General features: G+C 42.9%; 1 protein-coding gene across 1 annotated transcript; it reads right to left on the reverse strand.

Annotated features, from left to right (window-relative positions):
- Positions 1-779: 779 nt before the first annotated feature.
- On the reverse strand, positions 780-6,900 carry aipl1 (aryl hydrocarbon receptor interacting protein-like 1). The gene is made up of 6 exons (XM_071541874.1): positions 6,796-6,900; positions 4,338-4,517; positions 2,327-2,515; positions 1,893-2,069; positions 1,525-1,666; positions 780-1,136 (listed from the first exon to the last, which is right to left on the reverse strand). The coding sequence occupies exons 1-6, from the start codon at positions 6,898-6,900 to the stop codon at positions 937-939; spliced, it is 993 nt and encodes a 330-aa protein (XP_071397975.1). The 3' UTR covers positions 780-936.
- Between the last annotated feature and the right edge of the window lie 5,198 nt (positions 6,901-12,098).

Genomic DNA, 12,098 nt, shown 5'->3' on the forward strand with positions numbered 1-12,098 from the left:
GTATCACTTCCCTGACACTTAACCCTAACCTTGACCCTCACTCACATCACATCACATCATAATTCTAAATCTAAACCAAATTCCCAATACTAAAACAGCCTCTTGTAGAAGGGAGGATTGACAAAATGTCCTCATTGTTGAGAATTTTCTTCATTGCATTTGTTCCCCCTTAGGATACACAACACACACACAACACACACAACACACACACACACACACACACACACACGCACACACGCACACACGCACACACACACACACACACACACACACACACACACACACACACACACACACACAAAACAGAAAGTAGTGAAGTGTGTGCATATAACACAATAAGTGCTTATAATATGGTAGTATTATCGGTCTGGGGAATTTCTTTGTGGTGGGTTGGTCTGATGATGTTACAGTACATCTTGCCTTTTTACTGGAAACAATTGTGTTGGTGCAAATGGAGGAAAGGAGGCAAGGAGATAAACAGGAGATACATCCCAGGTCAGACATTAGGATGACCAAATGATGACTCTTCAGGAAGATGTGGATGCAGCTTGGGCTAGGGACAATTTCTCTAACAGGGTTTTCAATAGGATCCAAGTTTAGCTGAAGTTGACCAGGAGGAATAACTGTGGACAGAGCCCCACCTTGTGGAAATACAAGGTATTTACAAAACAGAGAGAGGTCACTTGATTTTTTCATTTTATTTTATTTTATTTTTTCTTGACTAGTCACTAGAGAAATACTTTAGCAGGAAGTTAGTATCTACTCCAGTTCCACCACATTACTCAGGGAAAATAGTGGCTAAGTTTGACATTTATGACTTCAGGTTCACGCCACCTTTTCTTCTCCAGCCCCTCGCTCCTCTGACCCATACTGTGAGGACTTCAGCCCGGCGTGGGCATGCCAGACACCCAAACTGGCACCCGCAGTCTCTCCTGGTCAAAACATGCCCTTGTACTTGTGCTTGTCCTCCTGGTTCTTCTCTTCCATGCGCATGTTCAGCACAGCCAAATCCCTCTTGACGGCCTTCTTCATGCCGGGGTCCAGGTCCAGCACCCTGCTGAAGTCCTGCCGAGCCTCCGCCTCGTTCCACACCTCCATGTGAGCCTTCCCACGCAGGTAGAAGGCCTTCACTGCGCCTGGAGGAAATACAAACACATGCAGGTTTTACAGGTGCTGTTCATGTGAGGGAAAAGCGAGTCTCTCTCTCTCCGGTATTATTTATATTTGCAACAGATGAGTGAATTTAACCACCTTTCACAACTGTGTGGTACATTCACATGTGCATCTACATGTAAGTAAGTCACTGAAAACACATCCTGCTTTTTAAAGGCTGAATAAACTGCATGGCTGTAATGCCTAGACACCATGAGGCTTTCTGTCACGATGATCGACCAACTGGCTGGAATGTGATGAATGTCTATTTAGCAATGGGAACATTCTCTAAGTTTTTGGTATGTCTGAGTAAACCTCCACTTGATCACACTGGAGTCACACACATCCCATCATTCCCCTGTCAGTGTCCACCTGGGTGCTGGTTGACGATGTCGCTGGTGTGCTCGATGACCTCGTAGTACTCCTCCATGCGCAGGAGACACTGGCAGTAGTTGAGCGTCAGGGTGTTGGCCATCTTCTCTAGCTTCAGCCACGGGACCTCCCATGCTTTCTCCTGAGGGGGAACACACACTGTTAGCCGGCATGACTAGCAGGGTTGAGGTTCATACACACATACAGATCCTATACATGTAAACACATACAGTATGTTGGAAAAATCCATCCATTTTGTAAAAAGCTACAAACACTGCATTAGAAGAAAATATACATACAGTATCTGGCAGCCTATTGTTATTTATTTGTTATTTTACAGTAAGGTTATTAGTTCCCATGCTAATCACCTTAGTCTGAACGTTCTTGATGCAGACAATGGCCTCCTTGTACTTCAGTGTAGCCTCTTGGTAGCGTCCCGCTTTATAAAGCTTGTTCCCCTGGCCATGCAGCACGGGCACCACCTTAATCCTCTCCTCATCATTCAGAGCCCACGACTCCCTGTTGTACTCACTAGGCTGCTGCACCTGTCTCACACACACACACACACACACACACACACACACACACACACACACACAAGGGTTTACACAAGATATTTTACACTACTATAATGGGACTGAAAATGCACCTGATATGGTAAACCCCACCCATCTGGCACTCCAAGCTAGATATACAGTATTCATCAGCTTTAAACGATACATGTAAACGCAATTGCTATCTGACACAGATCAGCTCCTTGCACAGACTGGTGTGTGTGTCTTTTCTGTCTTTTCTGTCTCACCTTGATCAGCTCCAGGACAAAGTAGAGGGGCTGCGGCTCCTTCATCAGCTCATCAAGGTCGTTATAGCCAAGGCTGTGGTAGGCAAACATATTAGCCATGCCGCATGTGTGGATGTGCCAGTCGACCGGGTCTTTGCCCTCAGCGATGCGTCTCATGCTCTTGGCCACAATTGGATAAAGGCCAGTGTGCTGAGGAGTATGGAGGACCACAAGAGTTAAAATAATATAATAGAATCGCTAAAAACGAAACACTCTATCCTTCTGATTGTCCTGCAGTCTAGACTCAAGACTAAAGGTGATTGAGCTTTTCCCATCAGGGCCCCTGATGGAAACATATTGTTATAGATACTATAGAAAACCAGAGCTTGCACCCTCATCATGTCCACCTGGTGTCTGCAAGGTGCCACTGTACCCTCTCTTTCTACAACTGACCCTCACATTGACTGATAGGACGACCACGCCTCCTCATTTATATACAAAATTCAAAAACTGAAAATGGGAGAAACAACTGTGAAAAAAAGAACACAAAGCATTCACCTGATTCAACTTGAATGTGATATTTTGTTTAGGCTTCTATCTAAACTTTTGTTTTATTTTTACTGTCTGAATATTCTATCTTATTTTATAATTTTTATATTTAACCTTTCATTTTCAAATTACTGATTCATCTTTTCTATTTCTCTTTTGAACTTAAATTTTGTTATTCATAAATCAATTTTCACATTTACAGTTTATTGTAGCATTATTATTCCAAGAGGAACAGAAAATAATAACACATTTAGCATTTCACATTTCATTAAAATTTTGGCACTTTTTCTTATTGAAACCCTTATCATTTTGTTGGAGTTGGAGTGGAGGAGAGTCAGTTGCTGATTCAGCAGGAATCACAGCCGATTAGGGAAAGGTGAGGCTGCAGCAGATTAATCACAGTATGCCTCAACCCCATCTGTCTCTGCAGTAATGCGCTACACACACACACACACACACACACGCACACAGACACACACACACACAGACCAGACAAAACAAATACACACATACACGCAGACTAGACACAACAAGTACACACATACATAAAGAGATTAGATGCAACAAACACGCACACATGCGCGCGCGCGCACACGCACACGCACACACACACACACCGGTCCACATACAACAGTAAGATGACCAGATTTTTTTGGAGGAACAATTCATTCACTGTTTTTCAAAGAAGCAGCTTCCATCAGATCAGGAACAGCAAACATATAAAACTCACTCTGCAGTTTGTCATTAATATGACATTTTTTGTTTTTTGGATAAAGGGCTTGTTGCCTGCAGCGGCGAGATTTTGTTGTTGGGTGCAGCATGTGAAAGAGAATTTGAGTCATGCGTGCTGATTTGATTGGTTCATTTATGCGGCTAATTTATGTGACAAAGTGACTTTGTGTGGTATAAAATCTGTGTAAAAACACAACACAGAAAACTAAAGGTTGAAACTGATAACTTCTATTCAAAATAAGAAAATAGAGGAAAATAAGAAAAAGAGTGCACAGAGGGAAATCAACATGGAAGAGATTCAAACTAAAACTAAATCAAAAGTGTTGCAGATGTGCCTGAGGCAGTGTTGCCAGTGGAAAGACTAAACATGAATGTTTGTAATGAACCATGTGTATATAGATCAATCTACTCCAATGTATGAGATGCACATGTAGCCTGTTGATCATTATTTACACAGATCAAAGAGACGATGGTGTTTGCTTTATGCAGCATTGGGCTAACACTGACTCAGCACAAAGTCTTATGTCTGTTCTTACCCAGTTACTCCCACCTCATCTGAATACTATGGGGAATACCAAGCTGGATGTGTCTGTTTTATATTTCATGACCATGAAAGTTATTAAGGAATGTACAGTATGTGCCTGTGCTTGTATAAACAGGGATCTTGTTATTGAAAGCGGGGGTTATAACTTCCACAACCACAGTCACAGCAGATCAATCAGTGCCTGTTCCGAGACTTTGACCGACTCACAATGGTGTCACAGAAGAATTCAGCCACCTCGCCGATCCTCATGGAGGACAGCAGCGTCTCCCAGATCTCCAGCTTAAACATGTTGCCGATCACCATCTCCATGGGCGTGCCGACCACCTTGCTGTCGTCTATCACCGTGCGCTCGTCATCACACAGCTGGGTGCGGAAGTGGAACGTCACCTGAAGGAAGACAAAAAAGCATGGGATGGAGTTTGGAAAGCAGAACTAGACTGAGCAGTGTTTCTTAAAAATACACAGGGGGGAGGGACAAGGAAGCACCGCATGAAAAATGACTTTGAAGTGACCAAATCACTACTGCAAAGCCAGCTACACAGGAAAGTCCTATTGAATTCAGAGTCTGTTAGCAGTATGCTAACAGAAAGTGAGTGGTCTGACAATTACCACTTTTTTATGAGGATTTTAAACGTATCATGGGACAACTAACAGAGTTACAAAGAGGCCAAATAGTCAGCACCTAAAATGCAGATCGTCAGTCACAAAAACTGCAAAATGATTTAAAGTGGCAAGGAGAACAGTCTCGATAATCATGACAATACATGCCAAACATGGACAGACTGCATTGGCAAAGATCAGCATTCGCAAGTCGAAACTCAGCGACAGGGATTGATAACAGGTTTAGACACTGTTCCATTATGCTGCTCCCGAGATGACAATGCCCCCATACACACTGCTAAACAAATTCAACAGTGGCTTCATGAACACCAGGATGATGTCAGATGCCCTCAATGGCCTCCCCAGTCACTAGATCTGAACATCATTATGGGAAGTTCAGGAGTGCAGAGTAGGTTTTCTCACACTCTCAGAAAAAAAGGTTGTAGCTTTTGTCACTGGGGCTGTACCCTTTTGTCTGTGACACAATTTCAACAGAAACTATGTCATGGGCTTCGCACTGCTGGTATGAATAGTGAAATGGAAGATACAGCCCCCCTTTCTGACAGTGCAAGAACTGGAAGCTTTCCATCTTGAAGAACGATCCAGTATCACACAGTCCAGGACTTGAGTTACAGCATTTCAAGGAGGATGAAGCTGTTCTGAAAGGCACTTGATATTCATGTATTGTATGGTATTTCCATTATTTCGTCCAACTCCTGTCATGGGCCTGTTTCTTTTTGGCTCGCAAAGTACTTGGTTGCGTTTTTATGAGCCTGGGTCCCAAAGTGCGATTAATTTTCTCAAACCCTGATTCATTCCAGTGAAAATGCATTAAGGTATTAGAAGAGTGGCAAAAAACGGGATAGAGGAAGGATAGATGACATAAAATGCTAAAATAGCATGAGGTCTGAAAACACTGTGGTTATTAAAAGGACATTAAGTAATATATGACCTCTAACGACATTTATTGGCAACCAATAAGAATTGCAACAACATCGATGTGCCTCAACTCCCCTGTCCCCTTGAGTTACGGTGACTGACACAAATAATAAAGTCACATTTTCACAACTGAGACGAGTGAGCTAGCTAATTACAGGAGAGACCCAACAGAAACGTCTAGAAGAGTTAACTTAACATGCTGTAATAATAATATTGTTTTGTCGTTTGCTATTTGGCTTGAGAATGCCGAGTAGATCTGTGGAGTTTTTGTCCCAAAGCAGAATAAGGGCCAAGCAGTTAGTTTTGAAAGCCGAAACTCTCAGCACCTGGCAAATTATTTGAGTCATTCATATTGATCAACAACCCTTTCATCCCCCTCACAGATATATTATGGTCATAATTTTTTTTTTTACCCCTTTAGGCCTTGTACATATCAAGCAGATGTTGTAGATCTCTTCAAGGACATGTAAAACACAAACCACAAATCTAATGTGGAAGATCCTGAATTGATCTTTTGTAAAACAAAATATGGTACATCTGTGCTCTATAAATACCATATAATGGTCAACTACAGGTGTGTAAAATCCAAAATCAGAAGCAGAAGTGTCTGTTTCTTGATAGTGTGTGAATTCTTTCTCCCTTCCTGATATACTGATCTTTTGTAAGGACTTAACCTCCTGATGCTTTGCAACCATTCTACAGTCCAGATGAAACTGTTGGTCACTGCATGGTCTGTACCATGCACTATATGATAATTGAAAACACAAGTTTACAGCACTGCCACTAATGTCATTTAGAACATTGAAACTAGTCTTGTGGGACACATTTTCTTTCATTCTCATTCATTAGTCCACAATGGGAGCAAAAGAAGCTGCTGTTTATCTGAAAAACGGTTGTGATGAGACTTTATTGAGTTTCAAATTAGACGTCTTTACTGCGCAATAAAGGAGCTGTGTACTGAAAGACCAGTGGGCCCTCAACCTCGTTTGTAATGGCTGAGCACTAAGTTGCCTGAAAGCCTAAGAAGGGAAAGCGGAGACATGTTTGACTAATGATTATCAGTGATGTTCTAGTCTCAGTGTTTTACCAGAAGGTGTAAAAAAGAGGATTTGAGGCCTTACAGTACCTTCGCCCCAGTGATGAATCTCGGGATGTCTCCGGTCCCTCCGTGCAGGATGGTTTTCTTGATGCCCTCCACCCCCAGCATCATCGTCTCCTCCATATCCGACATCTTTATAGCTATAAGAAATGGATCACCGTATATTTCTGTGCATATGCGTCTTGTCAGTGAGTGTGTGCGGTGTGTGGGGCACAACTTGTCAGGGGTATGGATGTAGATGGCTGGGAGGTAGATGCGTAGCTCCTGGTGGATTAGCCTAGGTAGGGATAATGAGATTAGGAACTGGGCCCCCTCCCTCCCTCCCTCCCTCTCCCCCTCCTCCTCTTCTGTTTCATCATCTCTCCGCTGCGTCTTGGATCAGCTCTCATCAGCACTTTCTGTCATGACTGTCAGCCACCAGAAACATCCAGAAAGGAAGAGAGACGTGTGCTTGTACATGTCTACGTCTGTGTGGGCAGAGTGTCCAAATCTGTCAAATGTACTGCGAGAACAGAACCCTGGAGTGTGAAGGTGTGTGTTTGTGTGTGTGTGTGTGAGAGAAAGAAAAGAAACACAAATAGGAGTATGAGAGTGGGACATGGTTTCCATTCCAGAGGAAATTTCCTGGATTTAGCGATATGTGGAAATGGCGATCTGAGTACCGAAGTGAATACTGAGAAATGGTAGCGCAGACAATTACAGTATGGACTCCTTGACCCTGTCTATTACACATCTGTCTCCCATCTGGGCAGGGTGTGTGTGTGTGTTTGTGTGTGTGTGTGTGTGTGTGTAATCCAAGGCTCCTGTAGTGCTTGCTAACAAAGTCTGTAAGCAGTTTAAGGGGCAATTATTCTCAAACATTACCCAGCGTTAATGTCTTATTCTGTACTAATTGCACAAATAGAAAACCCCATAACCGTTCCCTGGCAATGCTCACAATTGTATAACTTTATTGCTTTGTGTTTCCTACGTGGGGAAACATGAGACAATGGGTATTTCATCACATATTATCAGGCAAAGTTACTGTGTTATCTGTACTGAAATAAGAACTCTATATCCTTGCCTGGGACAACAATCTGTTCTCAAGTTGGCTTTCTTTCCTCTCATGTGACAATCAGGATTGGGCAACAGTTCGGTATGTACTTGGCAGCTCTCCAAGGCAGAGGCAATAAGGGGATTCAGCGCCCTCCTGTGGAAGAGATTGGTAGTGGCTTACATATCCATGACAGAGCAAAGTGTGATCCCAGAGAGCTGGTAGTGGGTGAGGTGATGAAATTGTCATAGATGTTACTTTAATGGGAATATACTTAAAATTACTAGAAAATAGGCCAATTGTTTCTCCTGTCTGTCTGATTTTTGCTGCTCTGTCTCCCTCATCCTTCACATTGAATGTCTCTGTGGTCTTGGAAACATTGAAACACTGAAAATGTAACATGGGCATATGGCGTGGTGCTTCTCTGGGATTACAGGTTTGTGTTGCTATAGTTACAGCCTTCTACATCATCATATTACTTAGTTTAAGGGAAGGCTCTGATATCTTGCATTCAATTTTATAGATTGCATGCAAGATATATTATATGCAAGAGAGATTATATATTTGTTGCTGGACCTACGACTTCATTCTGAAACCTTAGGAAAACCTTAGAAGAGTGATGAATAATTTTGTAATAAAGACAAATTCGCCGTCCGTTGATTTAGTGTTCTCTTTAATGACATGCTGCATGGAGAGAAGGTTATCATAGCAAGGGTCAGACTAACCAGGCTTATATCTTCAAGGACAGCTGCCTGCAAGCCTCATGTCGATGTCTCATGATGGTGTTTGTATGGATGTTGTATAAGTGGGTCTCTGGAACAATAGGATCTTGTCTATGCATGACAGTCATAAACTCTCACATGGAAAGCACATGAAAGCACATGATGAAGTCATGATAATCAATACATTCGAATAGTACATATTTTCTCTACAGTCCCCCCCCCCCCCCCCGAGCCTATAAAGGCTCATACTAAAAATATGTAGAGTTGTAATTGAACCTAGAACCATGAAAATATCACCTGAGAGAAACTAAGCACACAATATAAGTATGTAATAATCAAATCAAAACTACTCAAAGTAATGAATGAGTATATACTGATTGTGATACACAAAAAACAAATGAGATATATAAAGATATATATGGTTACAGCTTATCTCTTCCCCAATATATCTTATGAGTTCCATATGTCAGCCAAGCGTCTGAAGTTAAATTTAAAACAAAATAAATGAACAAAATGGAGGTCAACAGACATAAAGGTGTACACACGGGTGAAACATCTCCTCCCCCAAATGACAAAGGACAAGTAAAAGACCAAGTGGGCATCTAAACTTAATAATTCCACATTCAGGACAAAAACCCTTATGGTGATAGTAGGGAAAAATCCTGAATTAGGTTCAGTAAAACACAATCATCATCGTCGGTTAAGGCAGTAGTTGAGGTGTCAATTTTCAATAGAGTGAATGCCCAGTAGTTGGAAACATAGCACAAACCCTAGCATTGTCATGCATTGTCATGGGAGTGTAATCATCATGATCATCACCATCATAGTCAACATAGTATTGGGCATTAGTCATATCATCAAAATTGTCAGCCACAGGTTTAGTAGTTAGAATAGCCACCATCATGGTAGTGTGGTTGTGTGGAGTGCTTACAGCAGTACCGACAGAGCTACCAATGGAGCTACCCCATGTGGAACAGATCCTCTTAACACACAAGATAAATGCAATAATACATAGTAGGAAAACCAGACCATAGACTACATAGGTGATGATTGTTGACACAAAAGAACCAACCAGGGAAGCCAGAGGATCCCATGATGTGGGCTTATGATCCTGCAGATCTGCAATAATGTTCTTGAGTCTTTCCAGATCGTTACTTACAGCTTCGGTCTCATCGGGGATGTCAATGCAACACTCTGGGCCAATAATAGTACACGTACCACCCTGAGGTAAGTGCAGCTCTATATAGACCTTTTGGAGCCATTAAAGGACAAAGCGAGTAATGAAACTGTTGGTCACATGGAACGACGATGACGTGTAACATTAGGATCCCAGTGTTGGCACTGGCCAGGTAAGACAGAGGTTGAGTAGAAATCACGTAGAGACATAGAGATATTACAAGAGTCCTCAGACAGTTCTCCTACCAGCATCGTTTTCACCGGATTTTTTGTAGCGATGAGTTTAGATTGGATACACCATGGATGTGAAGTTGGTACAATACTAACATCAAAACGGATCGGCTGGGGATGTCCGTCATACGCACAATCGTTACGCTTAATTTTAGGTTGGTCATTCTTTTTAGTCCATACCTTTGCAGCTCCCTCGCATGTTGGCTCAGGGAAGTCAAAGTCCATATCACCTGGTTAGTTTTAGTTTTAGTTTTAGCTTTACCTTTTGAAGTTGTGCGCGGTACATCATTTTGCAGATCAATACCTAATATATTAACTTCGCTGAGGGATACAATTGTGTACGATAGCTGTCTGGAGCAACACATGACTGACACATAGACAATGGCACGGCCATGTATGGAATACCTACTCCAAATAAGACCGCGCCTAAACCACATACTTTAGGGGTGCCCAAAGCCTTACGATGCATTTGAAACAGTTCAGCATAGATGTTGGTCATAGGCAGGGCGTCTTGTCCTGGTTCCGTTGATCTCTTCTCCCTAAGAAGAAGTGTGGTGTTATCAGTGTGCGTGTCGGTGTTGGGAATAAGTGCGCTTGTGCGCTCCGGCTCCTTTGATGACTTCGGATTGCTTGCAGACGCCAGGATGAAGATCAGGAGTGGCACCACAATGCAGCCCATGACAAGGAGGCATCCGATCAGGGAGCTGTTCCACCGGGTCCATCTGATGTTTTCGCCGTCACCTCTGGGGTTAGACATCTTTTGCAGTGGGAGCCAAGAATCCATGTCGGCTTGCCTGCTACCTTTACCGCCATATCACTGGTCAGCAACACCTGGAAGGGACCTTTCCACTGAGGAGACAAACAAGAAGACTTGCCAACTGATTTTATCCAAACATATTCTCCTGCCTGGAAAGGATGCTTGGGCCCCTCCACGTCTGTTGGGAATGTTGCAGCCACCTGTGAATTAGATTTTTTCAAATGAGCAGTTAGTGCAGACATATACCGCAGGGTCGCTTCATCTGTCCATTGCAGAGTCACCTGCTGTGGTGTAAGAGGAGGTGAGGACCCTGTTGACATTGGTCGCCCCATGAGGATCTCATGAGGAGACAATCCCGTTGGTCTGTTGGGAGAAGATCTGAGAGACATTAGTACAAGAGGTAGAGCATCTGGCCATTTGATCCCTGCCTCAGCTGTTAATTTACCAAGTCTCTGTTTCAACGCACTGTTCATGCGTTCTATCCTGAAGCCTCAGGATGATATGGCGTATGTAATTGCCAGTTTATTCCTAGGACTTTACACTGTGACTTGAACTGTTTGATAACAGCATGAGTGAAGTGAGTTCCTCTATCACTGTTCAAGGATTTTGGGATGCCAAACCTAGGAATGATTTGTTGTACTAGTAGCTTAAATACTGACTTGGCATCACATTTTCTAGAGGGCATTGCCTCTATCCATCTGGAGAGCCTATCAAGACACACAAGGATATATTTATATCCCTGTGCACTAGGCATATTTACATAGTCTATTTGCATATTTACAAATGGCCCTGACGGTACTGGTAAGCAGCTCTGTTTTGTTACTGCTTTTGGTTGCCCTGCATTGTGCTGTTGACATGTCATACATCTAACACAAAAATCTGCAGTCAGTATGGTCACTCCAGGGGTGAACCACTGTTTCCGAATTACATGATTCATCCCCCCTGATCCTACATGCCAAGGGCCGTGGGTTAAATGGACTAAAGCAGGTAGGAGAGAACGTGGGCAAATTACACGACCGTCAGGGTGGAGCCACAGGCCTGACTCCAAGGGGTAGCAACCTTTCTTATGCCAAACAGCCTGTTCCACATCATCAGCATTGGACTGCACCGCAATGACATCATTAAGGGATGGTGCTGGCAGAAGCGTAGGTTGCACTTGAGGATATTGGGGAACCACAAGAGTAGGATGAAGCGCGGCCTGTTTAGCGGCTTCATCTGCATGAGCGTTACCTAGGGAGACTGGATCTGAACCACCAGTGTATTTCACAACAGCTGATTGAAAAGGACAGCTTGTAATAGACTGTCAACCAGAACATGATGTTTTAATGGACCACCTGATGAGGTGATGAAATCCAAAATCATGAACTATTCCAAAAGCATATCTGGAATCTGTGTAGATGGTAGCAGATTT

Source organism: Centroberyx affinis, unplaced genomic scaffold (assembly GCF_046629955.1).
Source record: "Centroberyx affinis isolate AG114_WGS23_722 - 3 ecotype Tasmania unplaced genomic scaffold, CSIRO-AGI_Caff_v1 ptg003960l_1, whole genome shotgun sequence".
NCBI classification, from domain to species: domain Eukaryota; kingdom Metazoa; phylum Chordata; class Actinopteri; order Beryciformes; family Berycidae; genus Centroberyx; species Centroberyx affinis.